At 39.9% G+C, this 25,629-nt stretch overlaps 1 protein-coding gene across 1 annotated transcript in view; it reads left to right on the top strand.

Annotated features, from left to right (window-relative positions):
* Positions 1-25,629, top strand: part of SYNE2 (spectrin repeat containing nuclear envelope protein 2) — a gene marked incomplete at its 3' end in the record, with an annotated part of 274,897 nt that overhangs the window by 68,884 nt on the left and 180,384 nt on the right. The window contains exons 19-31 of the mRNA XM_079701370.1: positions 710-868; positions 1,172-1,345; positions 4,178-4,312; positions 5,992-6,150; positions 9,313-9,524; positions 9,671-9,761; positions 10,589-10,707; positions 11,657-11,783; positions 13,260-13,417; positions 14,244-14,391; positions 15,062-15,672; positions 19,011-19,190; positions 21,551-21,701. Coding sequence (XP_079557496.1) covers positions 710-868; positions 1,172-1,345; positions 4,178-4,312; positions 5,992-6,150; positions 9,313-9,524; positions 9,671-9,761; positions 10,589-10,707; positions 11,657-11,783; positions 13,260-13,417; positions 14,244-14,391; positions 15,062-15,672; positions 19,011-19,190; positions 21,551-21,701 — 2,424 coding nt within the window. The remainder of the gene's footprint in view (positions 1-709; positions 869-1,171; positions 1,346-4,177; positions 4,313-5,991; positions 6,151-9,312; positions 9,525-9,670; positions 9,762-10,588; positions 10,708-11,656; positions 11,784-13,259; positions 13,418-14,243; positions 14,392-15,061; positions 15,673-19,010; positions 19,191-21,550; positions 21,702-25,629) is intronic.

Below are 25,629 nucleotides of genomic sequence, written 5' to 3' on the forward strand. Positions count from 1 at the left end.
TCTGTTTTTGTATTTTCTGAATTATCTTTTGATCTTAGTATTTTTCTTACTGAATTTATAAGCTCTCTGAATCAGGACCCATTTTCATTTGTGTGGCAAATATTTTTACCAAGTTGTTGACTTTTAAGTTGTTTATTTTATTTCACATAGGAAATTTGTATTTATTTAGTCATTTCTGTCTCTTATGCCTAAAAAGGCCCTCCGCACGCAGGGAGCAGATCCATTTTCATGGATAATTTCTTCTTTTCTAGCTTCATATTTCATATATAATTTTCTAATTCATCTGAAATTTATTTTTGGTATGTTGTATAAAACATGGTTCTAAAAAGATGTTTTCCAATAGCCAGTTCCTCCAATAACATTTATTGAACTCCCTTCTGACTGATTAGGCTTACAACAATTTCTTTTTAAGGTTTATTACTACTCTCTCAACTTATTTTCTCTCTATTGGCATTGTATTTCTTCTAGTCTTTATTTTATTGAAGTGCTTAGTATATTAAAAAAATCTATAAAAGACTGTTGCTCAGAATCTGATTATATTAATATAAAATTTCAAAATGAATGTTTAAAATAACATTTTTTAGACTATAAATTTGCATCATTTTGGATTAATAGTTAACTTTTTATGATTTCCTGATGAGATTGTTAGGGTTAATGTTTAACATAATCAGAATATTTATTGTGATCTCACTTTAATTTGTTTTAATAGCATCTTATTGCCAAAGGCTCTATGTATGAAGAGCTTGTGTCTAGAACTGAAGACACTTTACAAATGGATGTGCAAAATGTTTCAAGCCAGGAGTCTCTTCAGCATGTGATCACAGCTGGGCTTCAGGCAAAGATTCAAGAAGCTAAAGAGAAAGTCCAGGTCTCTCTTTAATATTCCCTATTTAGTGAATTTAGTCTTTAAAACTGAGTGGTCAGTGAGAGGGCAGGGAAGAGGGGGGGATTGCCTTGTAGTTTGGAAATGTTTTGTAAAATATTAATTTTGCCTTATATTTTATTTCTTTTATTATTTAGAGCATGTTGGAAAATATCAATATAATAAATAGGATGTTCTTATGTCTAGTGGGAAAATATGAGTTGCTACTCAAAGAAAATATTTATTAACTTATGAGTTTTCTAAGAAGTTGGGCTAAGTGTTAAGTTGAGAATTTTTTTGTCATCACAGATCAATATGGTAAAATTAGTAACAGTGTTGAAGAATTCAACTGATGTTTCCCCAGACCTGGATGTCAGGCTGAAGGTGGAAGACTCACAGAAGGAACTTGAATCATACATTACAAGGGCTGAACAATTACTTGGCCAAAGAGAGAGCCAGAGAGGACTAGTTTCAAAATACAAGGTGCGGCTCTTTCAACCATCAAATGTAGGACATTTATCATTAGTAGATATAAATCTACCTCATTTGAAATCAAGATGTTTCCATCACTGTAATTATAACAAAGTTATTATAACATTTAAAAATTTCCAAGTTTTATACATTGTTCCCCAGAAACTCTTAAAAATAAAAATTCAAATGAAGATTTTTTTTAATTCACATTTTACTGTATGAATGAACTCAGTGGTATAGTGTAAAAAGCACGGCTGACTTCTATGACACTGAGCAAGAATCTAATTTCTCTGGCTTTTTTAATCAAATAAAATGGACATAATAATTCTAGTCCTATCCAGCTGCCGATAAATGAAAATAAGGTATGTGAAGAAACTTTGAGTGGTTAAAATTCCTCAAATGTAAAATAAAGCCTTTATTATTAAAGTGCTTTGGTAAAAGCTACTTATGAACATATGCTTATCAGCAGTTAAAGATCCAATAGTGTTTTGTATGGAGACAGCTTTAGATTGACTTTTCATGGTCTGATAGGCAGCTTAAAATGTATCGAAATCAAGAGGTACAAACTACTGTGTATAAAATAAATAAGCTCCAAGGATATATTGTACAGCACAGAAAATATAGCTATTATTTTATAACTTTAAATGGAGCGTAATCCATAAAAGCATCAAATCATCATGTTGTACACCTGAAATTAATATAATATTGTAAATCAATTATACTTAAAAAGAAAAAGATGTGTCCAAAGCAGACTCACTATTAACTAACACTGGAGGTACTTGGGGATATGAAATAAGAGTAAAACAAGGTCTCTACCCTTGGAGGTTGGACAGGTAGAGAAATATGTGGTCTTTCCTTCATTCATTTATTCAGCATTTAACAAGTTTATTGAACATTTAAAATGAGCTAAGCATTTTGGGGGAGATAAAGATGAAGTAAGTCCAGAACAGTAATAGACTAACAGACATAGAAAACAAACTATGGTTACCAAAGGGGATAGTGGTGGGGTATGGGTGGGGAGATAAATAGGAATTTGGGATTAACGTATACACATTAAGTATATATAAGAATAGATAATCAACAAGGTCCTATTGTACAGCACAGGGAATTCTACTCAATATCTTGTAATAACCTATAATGGAAAAGAATCTGAAAAAGAATATATATGTATGTATATTACTTTGCTGTACACTTGAAACTAACACAGCATTGTAAATTAACTATACTTCAATTTTTAAAAAAAAGATGAAGTAAATCAATACTGCCAGCGCTACTGCGCACAATTTTTTCAGAAAAAGGAGCTCCTACAGGAGCCTCTCCATTCTCCTTGTGGTCTCCTTCTCTTGTCTGGGCTCAACCCTCTTCTGGCTTTCTGGACTGTTAACCGTATTGGACCCTAATATCAGGTATTTCAGCTTTGCTTTTCCCACAGCCATCTTATGCTGCTTGCACCTTGCCAGCCACCAGCTTTGACCAATTCCCACTGTCTTTTTTCCTCTCTTTTACTCCCATATGCTGAGAGTGCTGAACTAAACTTAAGAGTCAGTTGTTCTTTTAAGTAATCACTAGGCTGAATTTCAAAAGGACAGATATGGTCAGCTGCGGAAAGAGGGAAGAAAAAGAAAAAGCAGAGGCCGCAGGCCCCTCCTCTACCAGAGAGAGGAGTTAGTGTCAGTTTTTGCACCATTTTCCTCTCCCTGACCATCTTCCTTTTGGAATCTGAGGCCAGGGATTTCCACCCTTTTGTCTCTGGCATTTAGCAAAGTAGATCCATTTTCACAGCAGAAGCAGAATCCCTGCCCTGCCAGGTATTGCCCTGAGACCCTCTGGGACTTCTGGGACACATGGGTGGTAGGAGCCCCCTTCCTGCACACAGGGCTAACATGTCTTCCCTGGCCGTAAATCTAGCAATCTTCACAGAGGCCTTGGAGGAGATTCCTGGGGGCTCAGGTTGTACCTTTTCTGCAGGAGACCCATAATAAATATGTAATAAGTATATGAATGACTTCCCACCCTGCTTAATTGCCTTCTCCCCCAGAATTACTTTCATCTTCTTGTCTCTTATAGATTTTTCTGCCCTTTCACAGACCCCAGACTATTTTTGTTCTGTCATTTGAGAGTTACCTAAGCCAGGTTTCTGTCCTTATAGAGTATTGCCAGGTAATATTCTATAAGAGTAGGTAAGCGTGGAGTAAGGGACGAACACATTCCTGGGAAAGCAGATCCCATCCCCATCTCCTGCTGCTCCTTCCCTGGGATGGGACTGCGATTATGGTTGGCCCTGGGCAAAACTTTGAAGTCCATGGTAAGGGGACGTTGCCTCCTTGCAGTATAAAATGCTTATGCACAATATTAAATATTTGCTATCTTAACCCTACTATAAATTGTGTCTTATTGCAACACTGATCTCTAATACAAGCTGGTATACTCTTAATATTGTATTACTTATGAATTGTGGCCGTCTGCTCAATGCTTAAGAATTTTAGAGGATACTTTGCCAGTGGCTCATAATAAGCCTTTCAGTAAGCCTTTTAAATATTTATCAAAGGGGTGCCAAAAACCATGCTGAATATCTTAAGGAAGTCTTTATCCTGGCCTCAAATATGTAACTACATTTGAATAATGAATATTTTGCAATTCTTTTCAAAAGAATTCAAGGGATACAAAAGGGAGATCAGCCACAATCTACCAAGAGAAGTCTCCTCTAAATCTTCAAATAGTCTTCATGGAGTCCTTTCCTGGTTCTACATGTTAAAGACTCTAAAATTCTACCTGTTAAATTACCTTTGAGGACGTGGCAGTAGAATAAGGCTTTCATGTTCTTGTTTGTGGTTTTATTTTTAGGAAGCACTAATAATTTATAATACTAAAAGTCTGGCCAAGTATTTGAAAGCTGTTGAAGAATTGAAAAATAATGTAACTGAGGATGTAAAGCTGTCTTTGGAAGAAAAGAGTAGAGATATCTGTGCCAAGTGGGAGGTAAGAACATGCATATGTGTCTGGAGCTTATGCTTATAGATCTGACCCTGGACTTGTTTGTCATCTTTGGTGGTTCCTTGTCTGCCCCGTATCATGGAGGGCTGATCACTGTAGGCTGTGGTTCTCAGGCCCGGCATCAGCTGGCTTCTGTCTGTGTTCATCCAATGACAACAGTGTTTGGAGATTAAAGGGTGAATCGCAGGTGGAAAAGGGAGAGTCCAATGGCTTTCTTTCCCTTTCTCTCTTGCACAGTGCCTCTGGCAGCTGTGTCTTCTTCTGGCTGCAGGTTCCATGGATCCAGCTTCTGATGGGTGACCGTTCTGCCTGGGCTCCGCTGAAGCCTCCAGCCTAGGGTGGTAGCAGCTTTCTGCCAATGCTAATCTCTGGATTACCTTACCGTCCCCTCTTTGGCTTTCATCTCTTATAATCGATTCCCTGCATTTAATTCCCTCTGAGTTAAATATTTAATATTTTCTGGTTTCCTGGTTGGATCCTGACTAAGACAACTTATTGACACATGTAAACATATAGAGTTTCATAGAAAATAGGCATAGGCTTTGGTGGCTGACAGACCTGGATCCAGCAGCTATGACCGTGGGCAAGTTGCTTAACTACTGGGAGCTTCAGTGATAAGATGGGAATAATTCCACCTACTTGGCAGGATTGTTGCAAGGATTTATATAAAGCACCTACCACAGAGATTGTGTTTAGTTAATGGTACTTAGTATTAAGTGTGTGCATGTGTGTGTGTGAATATATGGAGAGAGAGAGAGAATAAGGTAATATAATTGAATATCTACTGTTAAAGGCCTTCTTAAAACACATTTTTAAAAAAATTATTTATTTGTTTGTTTTTTTTATTTTTGGCCGTGTTGGGTCTTCATTGTGGTGCACGGGCTTCTCATTGTCGTGGCTTCTCTTGTTGCGGAGCACGGGCTCCAGGCGCGTGGGCTTCAGTAGTTGCGGCACATGAGCTCAGTAGTTGTGGCCACAGGCTTAGTTGCTCCGCGGCACGTGGGATCCTCCCGGACCAGGGCTTGAGCCCTTGTCCCCTGCATTGGCAGGCGGATTCCCAACCACTGCACCACCAGAGAAGCCCTAATACACATTTTAAAATAAACTTTTAGAACAATTTTAGATTTACAAAATTATTACAAAGGTAATACAGAGAGTTCCAATATACCCATGAACAGTTTCCCCTGTTATTAACATCTTATATTAATATGGTACCTTTGTCACAATTAAAGGACTAATATGGATAGATTATTAACTGAAGTTTATACTTTATTCATATTTCCACAGTTTTCCCCTAATGTCCTTTCACATCTGTTCTGGAATCCCATTCAGGATACACATTGTAGTTACTTGATATTTCTCCATAGGCTCAGATACGTGTTTTATAATATTTTCTCCCAGTCTGCAGCTTGTCTTTTAATTCTAACAGTGTCTTTCACAGCTAAAACACATTTTTAGTTATTAGAAAGAAAAAAATATGTTTCTGGTATATTTTAAAACATCCTCCCCAAAGATACATGGATGAATCAGAATTTCACATAAGCTCTATTTCTATCCTTTGTTACAACAAATATTTTTGTGTTTCTAATGGAAATCTTTTCAGTATATCCTATTATGGTTAATGTGTGCCTTTGGTTTTTTTTTTTTTTTTCTTTTCTTGGCAGTCGCTTCATCATGAAATGTCTTTGTATATTCAGCAACTAGCAATAGACATTGAAAAAGAAAAACTTAGTGACAATATTGCAAAACTCGAAAAACAAATAAATAAAGAAAAGAAACTAATTCGCAGAGGAAGGACCAAGGGTCTCATCAAGGAACATGAGGTAAAAACCTGTTCCCATTCACATTTTGTTATCATTGTGGGGCTTATCTTAAATGGTTTAGTATGCCCTTGGCTAGGGTTAAATCTGCTCTGAAAATTACTTTAGCCCTTTTGTCCCCTGGGGATCATCCCTTCTGCAGTCCAAGCTCTAACTAGAGCCCGCGCTTCCTGTTTTTGGGAAGTGAGAAAAATTCACAATTGAGTTAATATTTCATCTTTATATATCTCAGTGGCCCCTGTCCTGAGACTCTGGTTACAAGATGTGTCACCCGCTATTGAAGTTCCCGTAGTTACTTTTGTAAGGACACGATGTCCTCAGAAACACGGCTTTTGTGAAAGATACCAAATCAGGATATAAACCAGCCGGGGCAAATCTAATGGTCTCTTTTTGGTCCTCATCCTGTTTGATTTCTTCTGCATATTTGACAGTCCTGACCCCTCTTTTCATTTCTTTTAAACTTTCTACTGTGGGTCTCTCGATACAAATCTCTCTTGCTTTTTCTTATTTTATTATTTTGGGGGGAGGCCTTCATTTTAGTGCCTTTCACTAATTTTCCTTTTTTATTGTGTTACCCTGATGTCTTAGTTTTGGGGTCTCAGTTTTTGGCTAATTTCATGCTTGCTCCAGGTACTTGTATGCACTTGGGCGTTTTAACTGCCCTCTCTACAATGATAGTACCTATCATTATCTCCAGCCTAGTCCTTTCCCCTGACCTCCAGATTGTGTTTCTAACCAAGAAGTAGATATCACCATTGTTTCCCAGAGACCTCCACTTCAGCATGTCCAAAACCAACCAATAATATCTCCTCTTGAACTTTTCTTCCTCTTATGTATCCTGGTTATGAAAGGCATTGCCATCTCAGAACTCCCTCCCCCCTTCCCCTTTGCTTCTCACTCAGCCTTAGTGTAGTCCGTTGCCAGCTCCCATCTTCAGAAGAGCTGCTTCTTTTCCTTCCTTTCCACCAGTGTTGCCACTTCCCTTAACCTGGGGTCATTTTCTCCATATGATGGTGGTTGCACTGTCTTCCAGCCCCATCACCAGAGTGATCCCTTTGAACCCTTTGAACAATCCCTTTGAACAAATCTTATGTCACTGGTTCACCATTACTCCCGGGACATCTCCATACTCCTCAGAAGGCCACACAAGGCCCCTCACGTGTGGCCCCAGGACACGCCTTCATCACCCCTCCAGCCATGTCCTTTCAGAACTTCTGGAGCTTTTCTTCTCTTGGCTCCTTCTGCTAGGCATGACCTCTCTCCCCTTTTACTTGGAAGGACTCGTACGTGTTCTTTCCACCTCTAGGTCAGATGGCTCCTCCATGTGAAGGAGGCTTTCTCTGACTCCTTAAGGCAGGTAGTGGCCCTGTCATAGCACTTGTCATGTGGTATGCTCATTACTTATGTGACTACTGCTGGGGAGGAACAAATTTTCCTCTACCCTTTAAGATCCCTGGCTGGGTCTGGAAATTGAACTGACAAAGACAGATTAACAGGAGAAAAGCATACACATTTTATTGAATTTTTATATGCATATGGGAGCCTTCACAAGAGCATGATGACCCAAAGAAGTGACCAGAGCAGGAATCTTTTATACCTTTTAGACAAAGAAACAATACATTTGTGAAGAATTGACAAGACAAAGGAGTTTGGGCTAGGGATAGTAAAAAGGTGAAGAAGAAACTAGGAAGATAAGGGTTAGGGTACAGGGTTTGTTTGCAGATTCTTTTGGTCCCATCTCTGGGCTGATAGAACTCTGTCTTCAGTAAAAGAAACTTTATTTCTTGCCTTTAGGCAGAAAAGGGGAAACCTTTTCTGTTTCGTTTTTTTTTTTTTTGGCCATGCTGCGTGGCTTGCGGGATCTTAGTTCCAGGACCAGGGATTGAACCTGGGCCCCAGCAGTGAAAGTGCCAAGTCCTAACCACTGGACTGCCAGGGAATTCCCTCTGTGTTTACTGCTTCTTAATTGCCTTCAGTTCAAAATTATTTTCACGTCCTAAACCATAATGGAAAAGAATATGAAAAAGAATGTATACATATGTTTAACTGAATCACTTGGCTATACAGCAGAAACTAACACATTGTAAATCAACCATACTTCAACTTAAAAAAATAATTTTCACATCAAAGAGGCATACGCTAGGTTGACGTGTTCTGGTTTCCTTCACTACATCACTGGGCTGCGGCGAATCCCTTTAGGGCTGACTGCTCGTCTTCATTTCCAGTGCCCATTCCTACACCAGGCACACAGTGGACGGGCTTATAAAAGAAAGTGTTGGGGTTTTTTTTGTTTTTTGTTTTGGTTTTTTTCCTTTTTTTAAAAAACATCTTTATTGGAGTATAATTGCTTTACAATGGTATGTTAGTTTCTGCTTTATAACAAAGTGAATCAGCTATACATATACATATATCCCCATATCTCCTCCCTCTTGCATCTCCCTCCCCCCCTCCCTATCCCACCCCTCTAGGTGGTCACAAAGCACTGAACTGATCTCCCTGTGCTATGTGGCTGCTTCCCACTAGCTATCTATTTTACATTTGGTAGTGTATATATGTCCATGCCACTCTCTCACTTCATCCCAGCTTACCCTTCCCCCTCCGTGTGTCCTCAAGTCCATTCTGTATGTCTGCATCTTTATTCTTGTCCTGCCCCTAGGTTTTTCAGAACCTTTTTTTGTTGTTGTTGTTTCCATATATATGTGTTAGCATATGGTATTTGTTTTTCTCTTTCTGAATTACTTCACTCTGTATGACAGACTATAGGTCCATCCACCTCACTACAAATAACTCAATTTTGTTTCTTTTTATGGCTGAGTAATATTCCATTGTATATATGTGCCACATCTTCTTTATCCATTCATTTGTCGATGGACACTTAGGTTGTTTCCATCTCCGGGCTATTGTAAATAGAGCTTCAGTGAACATTGTGGTACATGACTCTTTTTGAATTATGGTTTTCTCAGGGTATATGCCCAGTAGTGGGATTGCTGGGTCGTATGGTAGTTCTACTTTTAGTTTTTTAAGGAACCTCCATACTGTTCTCCATCGTGGCTGTATCAGTTGAAAGTGTTGTTAAAGTCACACACATCTGTTAGTTTCTAATCCTCATGGACTAATCATGTAAGCTCATTTGAAACACATTTCCTGCTTTATTTCCTCAATCAGGCCTGCTTTTCGGAGGAAGGCAACCTGTACCAGCTTGATCACCACATGGATGTCCTGCGGGAGCTGTGTGAAGAGCTGACTTCACAGAAGAGTCAACAAGAAGTGAGGAGAGTGCTCAAAGATTACGAACAGAAGATAGAAAGGCTTCGGAAATGTGCTTCCGAGATTCATATGACACTGCAACCCACTGTGGGAGGCACGTCGAAAAACAAGTTAGTGCCTCGTGAGAATAGCTGCATGTAAGGGAGAAATGAGATAAACCCTCTCTCGAAATCAAATGACACTGAGTATTATTCATTCTCTTTTAGGCTTTGTTTTTCTCCCTGTATTTTAATACGCAATTTTGATTCCTTCCTAGGGGTCCTGCAGACACATCTGAGAATGGAGGAAGGAATGCCCTCAGCGAGGTGCCATCTGCAAAATCAGACAGTCAGCCATCAGCTGAAAAGGTGTTAAATTTGGATAATGTATTTTAGAAGTAAACCCAATGAAAAAAGCCAGGTGTACAATAATCCACTTCTCATTGAGTGTTGCATTTAATTATCTGATTGTTTCCATCAGCTGAGAATTCCCACTCAAGTAATATAAGGAAGATTGCTTTTCAGAGAATTAGAATACAACAGACCAAAGCTATGGCAAGCATAACTTAATCTTCCTCTGAGGATACCAACAGTTCTTTCCAAAAGACACCATTTTGAACCATTATGAATACACGCTGTCTGCGTGTTACTATTGAGAGCACAAGAGGCTGAGCTTCAACTGCACAGATGCTTCAGTGTCATTGAGATGAACTAGTTCATTTGTCATTTGTCTTTTTCTCATTATAATGTCTTTTAATTTCCTTGGGAATTGGATTTTCTAAATTGTTAAATTCTAAGAGTGTGGGGATTTGCTGTATTTCACAGCCCAGACTGCCTGTCAGAAGGGGTAGGGAAGGAACAAGGTGTATTTTTTTTCAGAGGTCTGTTCCTGCATGCTAGGCTTCTGTCTGCCTTGGACCATGGCTATGTGGTCACAGGCAGAAACAGCACTTAGGGGCTGGGAGAACTCCTTTATCCTGCTGACATACCAATTAGAAGGTGAGAATCAGTCTAATAAATCTCTGTCCTATGGAAAGACCTTTCCCTGAGCTGAGAAACTTTAAATAAATTGTATTATCTCCTGGTTTGGGGTATAAAGAATCAGTGATATCCCTTTTTATCACAAAATGTTTGTCTTTTCCAGACAATTAAGTATATTGAATATAATATGTTTACTATTTTGCATATTTGCTTAGGCAATGGAATCGATTAAGGATGTTAGCCTGGAATCCAAGTTAAAGCCTCAACAGGAGGAAAGCGTTATGGAGAAATATGAAAAGGATCACAGTGCATCTATAAATAGTTTACTAGAGAGGTAAACTCTTTTTTAAAAAAATTATTTTTATTGACATACAGTTGATTTACAATGTTGTGTTAGTTTCAGGTGTATAGCGAAGTGATTCAGTTATACGTACACACACACATATATATGTATATATATGATGTATGTTTGTATGTATATATCCTTTTTCAGATTCTATTCCCTTATAGATTATTACAAAATATTGAGTATAGGTCTCTGTGCTATACAGTAGGTCCTTGCTGGTTATCTATTTTATGTATAGTATTGTGTGTATGTTAAGGAGAGGTAAACTCTTTTAAACAACTAGAAAATCCAGCAAAAATCTTTCATCAGTGCAAATGTTATACTTCAATAAGTAAGTTTTTATTTTCCTTTAGTCATAATTTTTGCATGTGATCCAGTAACTTAAGCAGAAATTCTCTGGGATTTCCTCATGAACAATTGACAGTAATTAAAAAAAAAATTTGAGGGGCTTCCCTGGTGGCGCAGTGGTTGAGAGTCCGCCTGCCGATGCAGGGGACACAGGTTCGTGCCCCGGTCCAGGAAGATCCCACATGCCGCGGAGCGGCTGGGCCTGTGAACCATGGCTGCTGAGCCTGCGCGTCTGGAGCCTGTGCTCCCCAACGGGAGAGGCCACAACAGTGAGAGGCCCGTGTACCGCAAAAAAAAAAAAAAAAAATTAATAAATAAAAATTTTTTTTAGTCTTTTTTTTTTTTTTTTTCGGTACGCGGGCCTCTCACCGCCGCGGCCCCTCCCGCTGCGGAGCACAGGCTCCAGACACGCAGGCCCAGTAGCCATGGCCCACGGGCCCCGCCGCTCCGCGGCACGCGGGATCCCCCTGGACCGGGGCATGAACCCGTGTCCCCTGCACCGGCAGGCGGACCCCCAACCACTGCGCCACCAGGGAAGCCCTAGTCTTATTTTTAAAATTAAGTAACACTGCATTTAATTTTTTTCCAGGTATGATACACACAGAGACAATCTTGAACTACACCTGCAAAACAACATTGTCACGATTATTTCTGATTTCTCTAGTGACAAGGAAAGGAGTAGTGTTTGTCTACAGGATAAACTGACAGATCTACAGGTAAATACTGAAAATATTACTAGAGGAGTTTTATCTTTTATTAGAAAATAATACCGCCTTAAGTATAGACTTCACCATTTTTGTTGCGGTCTCATATGCTAGATGTTTCTGAAGAACTCTCCGTCACCAGATTTCAGGAAGACATCCAAACCCAGGAAGGAGTTTGTTCGGGGTGCTAATTTATTGCTCATGCTCTAATTTGATATTCTATATATTGTGGCTTGCAGAAGTTTAGATTGTGTTTGGGATGGGGATGAAGACTTCAGATGAATTGGTTGAAACAATGTGTTTGAAGGCGATTTCAGTCAGCACAGCTTCTGGTTTGCTCCAAAATTAACAATATGTGAAAAACCAGTGACTCTGAATTTTTGTTTCAGTCATCTGTCATCTTAACCAAATCGTCACATTATCTGTCTGATGTTGAGTAATAAGAAAGGGGGAGGTCGTGGAGGGAGTTTTCTCTGTATGTGATGGATGATCTTGTGGAGAGCTGTCAGAGGGTGTCCTGCATTTGACTCAGGAGCTGCAGAAAAACAATCTAGTGATGGGCACACCAATCGTTAAGTTCTACAAATAAGTATCTTCCTTATTTTGAAGATAATCTGTGCATTGAAGTACAACACCCTCATATACTTGGATGTGCATTAGAGTGAACCCTTACAGAAAGCCCATCAGGTGGAGAAAAGGTCATGGGTGCTTCCTACAATGCCCTCTCATATTTTCTAGTTATCTTCCTTTCATGATGCCAGTTCCTGAGTCACACTCTACCAAATGGCTCTTCTCTATTTTCTATCTGAATAAGCAAAATTCACGTGTTAAAATCTCTGTTGTTCAAGTAGTGGATGTAGCATGTTTTCATCACAATTAAGAAGCTGTCTTGAGACCTTACTCCTGTGACTGAATAATAAGTTGGTTAGAAAAACTATACAAGTCCTTGGGGGAAGTGAAGAACAAATTATACTGATGAGCACTCAGATTCTATAGCAGTGCCTTTTTTTAAAAAAAAGAACCAAGATAAGGAGTTGGAATAGTATAGAATTTTAGATGTTTAACTATAAATCATAAATTAATTTTACTCACTTCTCATTTGATGTAAATGATTTTGGTTCATTGCAATTTTAGTTTAAGGAGAAAAAAAAGACTAGAGAAAATAGAATATCTAATAGAATATGTTCTTATATCTCTGTGTATCTTTCTGAATTGTATTCTGTGTATCTAACTTCAGGGAAGGGCATTTGGATTCCTTTGAAAGCCATGTTGCTGATTCCCTTGATTTCATTCAGTGGATTCTCCGAGAGCACAGTTAATAGCATTGCTCTCTGAAGGACAGTTTACATGTAAAATATCTTTTCAAATGTATTTTCATGTGAAACTTTGTGTTTGTGCCCACAATTGTAAATGTCTCATTTTGTAAGAACAGAATAATTGTGCCTATTAACCCATTCATTGAAAAATTAATTTACATGTTTCATCCAGATCTTAAAAAATGAAACTGAAGCTTGCTGGAAAGAGTTTGAAGTCACTTCATTGAAGTTAGAAGAGCTGGAAAGTGACATTAGGAAGCCTTTTCTAGTTAAGGCAAGAGATAAATTAAAGGAGAAAGAAAGAGAGCTTCAGATGACTCTTAATACCAGGTATAATTCTGGGATCTATTAACCATGAGTTTACTAAATTTACTAAATTTTAAGAGAGGCTAATATTATACTAAGTATGTTATTTTATTTAGTTGTCACAACAACCATAAGAGAAGCTGATGAGGAAACTGCTGCTGGGGGAGGTTAAATCACATAACCAAGCCACACTACAGGCCAGAGACTTAAGTGGAACTTAAAGTCTGTTGAGTTCCAAAGGCCGTGCTCTTCCCACTGTCTCCCCTTGAGCCTGAATTTAGCCACGTCACGTAACTTCTCTGGGCCTTGATTTCCTCATTTTTAGAATGAGAGTGCTATTGTTATCCCTTTACATAGGATGTGTACCCCCCAGCACATCTCCCCATTTTACATAGGAGGAAACTGAGGCTCAGAGTCTATATGTTATTTATCCAGGGTCACACATTTCAACTTATTATTGGCCTAGACTTTGAATCCTAGTATATTTCCACTAATAAGATAATTAGTATGCATAATGAATTTCTTTGTCATCAAGGCAAGTTTCAATTACATTTAGTATTTTGTATTTCAAAAGAGAGAGAAAGGCTTAGTATGCTTTACAACAGTTTTCCATTTAGCGCAGTATCAGTTAAATTATCGAGAGTACTTGGATATAGCAAACAACTCATTCTTTGCCATTGTGGATCACTGGGTTTGGGTTTTAATGTGATGATCTATACATATCATTGTATGTATTTTTATTGAATAATTATTTTCTGTTCTTGGTTAAATAATGGCATTAATATTAAATGTTTTATAAAATATCTTTCTGCTGTGCTTTCCCCTCATGTCTGATTTATTTTTCACCCAGAATGGAGTCTTTGGAGACTGCGCTGCATATTGTGTTACCTGTGGAGAAGGAGTTGCTCCTTCTCTGTGACTCAGACCTGCTCCTCTGTGAAATGGCCATTCAAGAATTTAATCTCACTGATGCTGATGACATTTATCGAAACCTGAGGGTAAATATAAATTCTCACGGTGTATTTATAGAATAAACAGTTCTTTAGAGATTTATACATGTTTATGCATTTTTTTTATTATACATCCATAGTATTTATTTCAAATATAAGCCATGGCAGAAAAATCTTCAATAATTTAGACTTGTTATTTATTTCTCAACTCTTTAATTCCTTGCCAATTTGAAAGTATCAGTAGGTACCATGGAGTAAATAATGACGTATTTTCTTTGAATTAAAAATGAAGGCTTGCTTATGAATGCCTTCTGCAATGACTGAAATCCTAATTTTCTCTCTGTACTAAGATGCTTAAATTGTCATATTCTGTAGTTTACTTATTCCAAATCTCATCTTAAAAATATTTTTTTATTTTTCAAATTATAAACAGATGTCTTAATAGTTCAACCTGTAATTATTTTCATTGAATCAATAGATTTATATACCTCTCTTCTTCTTGGGATTGAAATATCAGGAAGGGTATCAGATAATGAAACAGCTGGGCCATCTGATTATTTGTAATTAAAGTGTTCCTTCTGTCAAAACTGTCAGCCTTGGTTAGACTGAGAAGCAGTTTTCTAGATCAAATCTAGTGACATAATTTGAGGTTAGTTTCTGCTGTGCAGTTTTTATTTTTTCTGCCTCAGTCTTTCAGCGTTTCTTACCTTTATTGTAGAATATCCAAGATTCCATAGTAAGACAGATGGAAATATGTAATCATTTGGAACAGTCAGGCAACTTTGCATTAAAGGAATTACACCCACTTGACCTGCATGCAGCACAGAATATTATCCTGAAACACAGAACACAACTCGAAGAAATGAACCACAGAGTCCAGAGGAGTAAAGATGCCCTCAAAGCTCTGGAAGATTTTTTGGCTTCTCTGAGAGCAGCTGAACTCTCTGGTGAGCTTCTTATAGACCTTTCAGCCTCAGGTTCACAGGTGGTACCAGGAAATACTTTGACAGTGGAAAATAAAGAGGAAAGAATTCATCAGATGAAAGACAAGGCCAGACATTTGGACGAACGTTTGAAGGTACTCGGTATAAGCATTAAAGATGCTGAAAGGGGTGAAAACACCTCCTGTGAAAAACTTCTGAATGCTTTGTCCAGAAGCTTATCTGAGACTCATGGCTCTGGCAGACAGGAGGAACTCATGGAAGAAGATGAATTATTAGAGACTTGTATTTTCAAAAATAATGAACTCCTGAAAAATATTCAAGATGTACACAATCAAATCAGCAAAATAGGCCTGAAAGATCCAACCGTTCCAGCTGTAAAACAACGGTAGGTATCATTTTCGTCCATTTCCACGCACGATGACGATTTTCTGTTTTTTCCTTTTCCCAAATATTTGTTAGGTGAAACAAATGCTTCCTGTGTCTTTCTACTTCTGTTCCATCCCCCTCTATTCAGGGTTCAGCATTCTTTTTTGTAGGCTTTTTCAAACAAGCTTTCTTTTTGTTGAGATTGTGCCTTTACAAAGTGTTATATAATATTTTCCTCTAAAGTTTTCATTCTTATGGACAGAGGAAGAGTACAATAAGATATGTGTGAAGTCCATGAGTTGCTTCAAAGTCTCTTTGCTGCTGTTTATTTTATTTATTTATTTATTTTATTTATTTATTTATTTTTATAAATAATAAATTAAATAAATAAATAATAAATAAAATAAATTTATTTATTTTATTTAAATTTATTTTATTTATTTATGCTGTTTATTTATTATGGAGTTCTCCTGATGGGGGAAAACCTGGGAAACTCTACACATTTGATAATAGAGAACAAGTGGTGGAAGATGCACATACCACGCCTCGTCCCTACTTCTTCCTTCATTATTTGTCCTCTCCCCTCCTCCCGGCAGGATTAGATGAGGGCTGAGTTTAAGAGGTAGACTTAGGTTAGTGTTGATTCTGACGACTCAGCAGAACTGGGGTTACCTGAGGTTCACAGCCATCTCTAGGAGTGCTGCTATTGTCATTCTGGCATTCAGCGTCAGCCTCCAGGTCCTGAAAATGAAAATGTTAGCAAGAGTTAACAAAAGAGTCACTTTTGTGAACCCCCATCCCCCTTCTAAATCTCACCCACTTCTCGTCTCTTCTTCTGCCCACTTCTAATCCCTCAGGCTCAATGCTCTCTTGAGGCTGTTTAGCTGATTAAGCTCTTCCCTCTGAAATTTCCCTGAGCCCTCCGTCTCAATGAGACTTCCATTTCAACAGCGCTCCAGTTCTTTCTGAGGTGTGGAACTGGTTTAGTTATTAATTTGATTGTTAATGCATTTATTATAGATTTATAAATAATTAGTAGTAAATTAACTTATTAATTTATAAATGAAAACTATACTTTGATAGATAGTAAATTGCTTTGATATTTAATTGAGTTACTAATAGAATAAGCCAGGCACTGTTTTAGGTCCTGGGGATACAGCAGTTAACAAAACAGACAAAAATTCTTGCCCTTGGTAGAGCTTATTATCTAGTGGGACAAGGAAGATATGCAGTAGGTTTGATGGTGATAAAGACCATGGAGAAAGAGTAAGTAGAGAAGGAGGTGGTTACAATTCACACAGGGTCAGCAGGCACAGTTTTACAGAGAAGGTGATGTGTGAGCCAGATGGGATGAGCAACAATCCAAGTGACAACTTGGAGGAAGAGTCCCAGGCTGAGGGGCTATAGGTACAAAGGGCAGGTGTCGGACTGGGCCTGGCATGTTTGAGGAGAGGTGAGGAGGTGAGCAGGTTAGCAGGGAGGGGGTCACAGGGGTCACGGGCAGGATGGAGCTTAGCTCCTGTAGGAACCTGTGGGCCATGTGTTGACTTTGGTTTCTTTGTTGAGTGACATGGGAAGTCACTGGAGTCTTCTGAGCAGAGGGAAATGATTTGGATTTCATTGTAACAGGCTGGTGTATTGAGAATAGACTCTAAGAGTCAAGGGAAGACTCAGGAAGTCTAGTTTGACCTGTAGCAATAATCCAGGTGAGGAATGATGGTGGCACGAACAGCGGTGAGGTGGCAAAAAATATTAAGATTCTGTATGTATTTTGAAAGTAGAGTCCACAGGGTTTGTTGACACATTGGACACGGGGTGTAAAAGAAAGACTGGAGTTACCGTTAACTGGGCTGATGAAGACAAGTTTATCAGGCATTGAATGAAAGATCAGGTGTGCTCAGTTTTAGACACAATAGGTTCAAAATATTTATTGAATGTTCAAGTAGCACTATCAATAAGACTGTTAAAAACAGGTGGATGGGCTTCCCTGGTGGCGCAGTGGTTGGGAGTCTGCCTGCCGATGCAGGGGGCGCGGGTTCGTGCCCCGGTCCGGGAGGATCCCGCGTGCCGCGGAGCGGCTGGGCCTGTGAGCCGTGGCCGCTGGGCCTGCGCGTCCGGAGCCTGTGCTCCGCAATGGGAGAGGCCACAACAGTGAGAGGCCATGTACCACAAAAAAAAAAAAACAAAAACAGGTGGCATCAGATGTCAGGAGAGAGGTCTGGGCGAGGTATACATCTGAGAGTCATCAACATTTTAGAATGCTGTTTAAAGCCATGAGATGGATAAGATTGCCATGCTGTGTACTCTGGGGCACTCCATGTTAAGAGGTCAGGGAGATGACAGGGAACCAGTCAAAGATACTGAGTGGCCAGTATCATAGGAAGAAAATCAGGAGCGTTCTGGGGGTCAAGTGAGAAGGCTTTTCAATGAGGAGAAGTGATCACCTTTGTCACATGCTGCCGACTATTGAAGGAAGGTGAAGATGCAGATTGGGACATGGATTAGCAATGTGGAGGTTACTGGGGATCTTGACGAGCAGTCTTGGAGGAGTGGAGGGAGTGAGAGCCTTATGGGAGTGGACTCGAGAGAACTGGAGGGGCTTCCCTGGTGGCGCAGTGGTTGAGAGTCCGCTTGCCGATGCAGGGGACGCGGGTTCGTGCCCCGGTCCGGGAAGATCCCACATGCCGCAGAGCGGCTGGGCCCGTGAGCCATGGCTGCTGAGCCTGCATGTCCGGAGCCTGTGCTCTGCAACAGGAGAGGCCACAACAGTGAGAGTCCTGCGTACTGCAAAAAAAAAAAAAGAGAGAGAGAATTGGAAGAGTTCTGATGAAAGCAATTTAGACCTAGGTGAACAGAGTTAATCCCACCAGGATTAATTTGCAGGTTAAAACCCTTAGTTCAAATGACTCTTCTTCGGTATGGAGGACCTTTTTGTACACAGGGTAGAAACGCAAGATTTCCTTGTATTTCCCTTTCTTCTTGCCCCTTCTGCCCTGCCTGAGGAGCTTGCAGTGTTCTATCAGCCGTCTCGTCTTCTCTCCATATCAAACTGTCTTCCCCACACGTGTACACACATACTCTTCCTCTCTTTTCTCTCATATGCATATACACACCCTTTACAAGTGTGTTCATCACTGAGAAACGTTACCGCTCGTGGTTTTGTATGTCTGTTCTATTTAAAACACCAGCTAGTATTCTGGAAATGCAGAGCCTCCTGACCTCTGTCATAGGAATGTGTGATTTAGGCATAAACCTCATGAGGACAAATTAAAGTTAGTGTGCTCCCACAAATTACCCATATTTGTGTTGAATCAAATCGCCTAATTGGCCATTAAATTTTTCTCTCTCATAATCAAGGAAAAAATCGTTACTCAGACTAGATAAGGATCTAGATGAATGTGAAGAAGAGAAGAAACACTTGCAAGAAATGGTGAATTCACTTCCACAATTCAAAGACGGCAGAGAGAAAGCTCTGAGTCAACAGTGCCAAGACACAGCACTCTTGTGGGAGAATACAAAAGCTTCGGTCACTGAATGGTAAGGAAAAAAATTCCTCCCAAATCTGAAAAATTGTCTGTGGCACAATTAACTTTTTGAAATTTGTATGTTGAAAACACATTCCAATGGGCCTCAAGGAGAGGCCAACTGAAGAGTTTCACGCTCGAAGCTCACTGGGCCAACGTCTGGGGCAAGACCTGGGATCCTAGATTACGGACAAATGACTTTAAGAGGTTGTCTAAGAGGGAGGACAAATACATAGTGTATTTATAATTATTATTGCCCCACCTATATTAGCTTTCTATTGCTCCCGTAATAAATGACCACAAATGTTGTGGCTTAAAATCGGCACAAACTTATCTTACAGTCTGGAGGTTGGAAATCCTAAAATGAAACTGCATTCCTTTCTGGACTCTCTGGGAGAGAATCCGTTTCCTTGCCTTTTCCATCCTCTAGAGGCCACCTACTCCATTCCTGGGCTTGTGTCCCCTTCTTCCATCTTTAAGGCCAGCAGTGCAGCATCTTCAAATCTCAATCTCTCTCTGTCTTTCTGTCCCACCTCTGCTTTTGTTATCACATCTCCTTCAGACTCTGACCCTCGTGCCTCCCTCTTATAAGGGCCCTTGTGATTATCTTGCACCCATTCAGGTAATCCAGGATAATGTCTCTATTTTAAGATCCTTAATTTAGTCACATCTGTAAAGCCCCTTTTGCTATGTAAGGTAACATATTCACAGGATCCAGGGATTAGGACATGGACATCTTTGGGAGTTGGGGGCATTATCCTACCACACTCCACTTAAATGGCAGATGTTGCCAGTCAGTTACTGCCATCTTTCCTACAGAGCCTGGACAAGGCTCAAAAGTTTTCTTAATTCTGTGGCAGCCCTTACCTATCAGTCCTGGTTGGCGATTCGGCTGAAGAATCTCCACCCCTGCCTTCTCCCTTTACTCTCTGCCTGGGGGTAGGAGTAGTTGAGAGGGCTGACTCCTACAGGCTGTACCACCCAAGCCAAGGGTTCCAGTTGGGTTAGGAAGTGGGAGGTACTAGTATGAGATTAGAAACCAAGAAGAGACAGAAGTCGGGGTGGTCTTAACCCCCTCCCTTTTCAGCAAGTGGTTCCAGCAGCTCCTAATGACCCCTCTTTGGCTTAGGGCACTTTCCCTCTTTCCCCTTGAGCCCGGGTGCTGTACCTATTTTTGGAAGGGTTAGTCTCTGGGTGTCTCAGCTCCTTGGTGGTTTCGCTTAACTTTACTGTCAGTGGTCCTTTAACCACAGAACTCCATCTGTGGAGTTACTGCTTCCTACTGCAACCTGAGTATACAGTAGTCAAGATGAAGTCTGTCTGTGGATTTGATCTAGTCTACCCTTCGATTTTTTTTTTAATTAATTAATTTATTATTTTTTTTTTTTTGCGATACACGGGCCTCTCACTGTTGTGGCCTCTCCCGTTGCGGAGCACAGGCTCCGGTCGCGCAGGCTCAGCGGCCATGGCTCACAGGCCCAGCCGCTCCGCGGCATGTGGGATCTTCCCGGACCGGGGCACGAACCCATGTCCCCTGCATCGGCAGGTGAACTCTCAACCACTGCGCCACCAGGGAAGCCCTACCCTTCGATTTTACAGAGGAAAGAACTGAGGTCCAAAGAGCCTCAAGTAACTTATCTAAGGTCACATGACTAATTAGTGCCCAACCATAACTAGAAACCAGGTGTCTTAGCTGCCACATCATCTGTACTAAACTTTTTTTAAAGGGCTAAATCTAGAATGAGTTGAAATAGACATAATTGAATCATATTGAATAAACACTGAAGCAATCTCTAAGAATAATGCTGGGGAGGCATTGTTTTCCAAGTTATCATTTAGTTAATGATGAAATTGAAGTGCTGATTCCTTATGGTTACGGATCCTGTGTTTCTTTCCAGAGGTTATATCTGGTGACTCTTTAATATTGACCTGGTGAAAATAGTCACCCAGTGATTATTTATGCCATCTGTTTGTCAAATAAATATATATGCCATCATTCTTAGGTTAAATTGTAAAACAATATATATATATATTTTTTTTTGCGGTACACGGGCCTCTCACTGTTGTGGCCTCTCCCGTTGCGGAGCACAGGCTCCAGACGCGCAGACTCAGTGGCCATGGCTCACGGGCCCAGCCGCTCCGCGGCATGTGGGATCTTCCTGGACCGGGGCACGAACCCGTGTCCCCTGCATCGGCAGGCAGACTCTCAACCACTGCGCCACCAGGGAAGCCCAAATTGTAAAACAATATTATAAACCATGTCTAGAGGAAAAATCCTTCTATAACTTATTAGTCATTATTGTAGGATACTTACAAGGAGAAAGAATGGTTTTGTTATTTTCAGAAATTTAGCTGTTTTACTTTTTTTCATAGCCTTGACCAATGTGAAAGAGTTTTGGAGCTCTTAAAACAATATCAGAATTTTAAAAGTGTCCTGACAACTTTGATTCAAAAAGAAGAGAATATCATCTCCCTCCAGGCTTCCTACATGGGAAAGGAGAACTTGAAGAAAAGGATAGCAGAGGTGAGTCCAAATGCCAAGGGAAACTTTACATAGCGGCCCCGCTTGCAAGCCCAGCAATAGAGAGGATATTATCAATGGGGTCACTTTCGAAACCTGGTTTAGAAGAAGTTACTAGTGACTTTGTTTTACCAGGTGTCTAAGAATTTATTGAATTTATCCCCAGGGCTTGAAAAAGATTGGTCCCCAGGTTAATGCTGGGTTGCATCTGTTTGGGTTTTGATACTGATGGTGTGGTTCTTTTGGAGTCTGGGGTTGCCCCTGCTGCTACCTCTGAAAGGTTGGAACAGTTTGTGCACTGACTTTCCACATAAAAAAAACCCCTGAGACTTCACTGCAACCTTGAGAGAAAGAAGCTACTAGGAAAATCCCGTCTGTTGTTAGTAGATAAAGGCAAAATTATGTTTTTATTTCTTCCCCTTTATTTCTTCGTAAAGATGTGTGAGCTTATCTCCAAGTTGCTCCGTCTATGTTCATAGCCTCGCCAATCACAACTTCATAGTTTAAGAAGAATAACACTTCTGGACACTAGATGTCATTATTTTCTATGATTTTATGTGGTTATCAACCAGAGTGGCAGAAGAATGGAATAGTTAGAAAAGGATACACTACACTGTATTCCTGTAACCAGAAAGTTGCTTTTCCTCTTGGTTTTATGAGTACTCTATGCTGAAGTGCTGTCAAAATATCAGAGGCATTTGTGAAATATCAGCTACTTGATACACCTGGTTGCTAGAAAGCAATTTTATTAAAGTTCCCAATGGCTGAGAGCAACATCAGTGAGGCTTATATACAGACCTACCTCACTTTATCACACTTTGCTTTATTGTGTCTTTTACAAATTGAAAGGTTTGTGGCAACCCTTTGTAGAGCAAGTCTATCGGTACCATTTTTCCAATAGCATTTTCTCATTTTGCATCTCTATGTCACATTTGGGGAATTCTTGCAGTATTTCAAACCCTCCACCACCAAAAAGATTATGACTTGCTTAAAGGCTCAGATGATGATTAGTGTTTTTAGCAAATAAGTATTTTTAAATTAAGGTATGTACATTTTTAAAGACATAATGCTATTGCACACTTAATGGACTACAGTATAATGTAAACATAACTTTTATATATATCTGGGAAACCAAAAAATTCATGTGACTTGCTTTATTGCAATGCTCCCGTTACTGCCATGGTCTGGACCCGAACCTGCAATGTCCCCGAGGTATGCCTATAGACCAGATTCTTACAGACAATTTAGTCTTTGTCTAGAACTCTTATCCCTGAGGCTGAAGTGACACTCAGAGTCACATCAGTGCCGCAGATGAGGAGTAGCCCCTGCCTGCGGCCTCTTGTCTCAGACGCAGTTTCTTGGAACTGACCAATCAGAAAGAGCTCTGCTTGGACACCAGTTGTACAATATGTGACTGTTTAACTGGTTTCCCATCAGATTTAATCGAGGGAGACCACCATGCTAGGAGCAGGCTGGCAGTCGGAATCTCTTAGATGCCACCTGTCTGGTTCCATCCAGCAGAGACAGCTTCTGGGTTTGGCAGTCTTGGGATCTAGGAGGATCATGTCCTCATCCAAATGGATTAAGGAGCTTTGGTTCTCAGAGTATCCAACACGATCAGCTTTACAAAATCCCCCCAGCCTTGTGGCCCAGTTCACATCGCTACTTTTCTACTGTGCCCCTGATACCAGTTTCCCAGCTTGTACTCTTGTTTCAGGATCCAGGTCTCTGCCTTAGATACTCACAGATCCTGGGTCGCTGCCTTTCAAACTGACCAGATAGTGAATCCCTCTTGACGTGCAGCTGTTCTTGGTTTGTGCCAATCCTCCTCACTCCTGGAGTCCTGCCTTTGTCCCACTAAGTGGGATCCTTTTACCAGCAGAGCTGTTCCTTTCCTGATTAGGTGAGGTAACATCTGTAAAGTGCCTGCAGAGTGCCTAGGACTTAATCAACCCATTAATGGTAAACTGCACTTTCTGGACAAGTTATTTATTTGACTAATAAAACTTCTGTCACCTTTAGACACTTGACCCCTCTCCTGGGTGAGTCCCTGATGAGAATCTAGATCCAGGTCTTGACCCCTCTGCTATGATTAGTTCCTCTATGGCTGTTGTCTTTTTCCATTTGGGCTGCTATAAAAGAATACCATAGACTGGGGGACTTATAAACAACATAAATTTATTTCATACAGTTCTGAAGACAGTTCTCACAGTTTATAACATTCTGCCTTTGACCCCTCAAAACATGTCCCATCAGCCCTAAAAGTCTTAACTCGCTCCAGCTTAGTCCAAAGTCTCACCTAAATATCATCTAAATTAGATATGAGTGAAACTCAAGGTGCACTTCATCCTGAGGGAAATTCCTCTTGTTTATCTAAAACAAATAGACTGACAGATATTTCACCAGCAAAGAGGGATTTATTTGGGATCAACAGAGAATTGCATTTCAGGGTCTGCACCCATGGGAGCCATGTGCAAGTCCCTGCACAGCAAGGAGAGAAGAATGCTTTTATAGAGGGGAAAAGGACGTTGGATGGGCTGTAGTAGACAGAGTCCACGGCTTTTCATTGGCTGAGGCCTTGCCAATAAAGGAGCCTTTCTTCTTCCTATTGGGCTCTGCCACCCTATCTGGTCTCCCAACTCTGTTTAATTTAGGTTTCTGTTTATTCATTTTTTTACACTCTACAGCTGTGAACCCATGAAACCAAACAAATTATATGCTTTCAAAATACAGTGGTGGGACAGGTATAGGATAGACATATCCACTCCAAAAGAGAGAAATAGGAAAGAAGAAAGAAGTATTGGGTCCCAAGGAAGTCCGAAACCTAACAAGGCAAACAACATTAAACCTTAAGGCTTGAGAATAATCCTCTCTGGCTTGATGTTCTGCCTTCCAGGTCCACTGGGATGGCATCATCACCCCTGGCTTGGCTGGACAGATTAGCAACTTTCTCTGTAAACAAAGAAACAAAGTAAGGATAGAGGTTAAATAACTTTCCCAAGATTATATGGCTAATAAGTGACAGAATCATTATTTAAGCTCAGATTTATCTGACTACAGAGTCATGTTCCAATCATCATAATATTGCCTTCCCTGAAGACATATTTGAAACATGTATATTATAGAAGTAAAAAATGGCTAACTTTGCTTTGTCTGTACCCCTTTCTGAAATGTAAAGGTTTACTCACAAAAATATTTTAAAAATTAACAAAACAACTGTAATTACCTTTAAGAAATGTATAAATGCCCAGGCTTTTATTATTATGTTGAGAATCTTGTATCTAGTGTGGTATCTTTGTATATTTGCTGAAATAATATATCATTTTGCATGGAAGATACAGAAGTACACTTGTGTTTAATTATTTTCTCATATGCTTTTTTTAACTGTCTGAAAAAAGCAAATTTTAGTACCAATTGTTAACATAACTCTCAGTTAATTTTGTGATGACTTAGGTACTGTCTTCAGAAACAATCAGTTTCTGGCGTATGTATTGTCATGATGCTTTGCACCAGTGGCTGAAGTATGATACCACTGAGAACTTTTGTCCTTCAAAACCATAGAAACCTGGATGTTTATCTAGGATATGGTGCCAAATTTCCACCCTCTTTAATCAAAGGCAGAAGTGCAAAAGTAAGACTAGAAGGCTAGAATGTCAGGGGACTACTAAAGTTTGGGAAATGTCAGGGGGGGATCTAGTTTCCTTTATTTTACCCCTTCCATTCATTGTAGGACAAAGCCTGCAGTTCCTGTCAATGCTAAAAGTATCCTCTCCTGCTCTTTCTTTTCTCTTCACCCACTGGTAGCTTGTGTCAATGTAACAACAAAGTTCTTTGAATGTAATAAAAATTAGGTTACACACACACACATATATATATTTTTCATTTAATTGAACAAGCATTTATTATGCCCTATGCAAAATGTCCTGAACTG

The sequence above is a fragment of the Hyperoodon ampullatus genome (assembly GCF_949752795.1).
Source record: "Hyperoodon ampullatus genome assembly, chromosome: 3".
In the NCBI taxonomy this organism is placed as follows: domain Eukaryota; kingdom Metazoa; phylum Chordata; class Mammalia; order Artiodactyla; family Ziphiidae; genus Hyperoodon; species Hyperoodon ampullatus.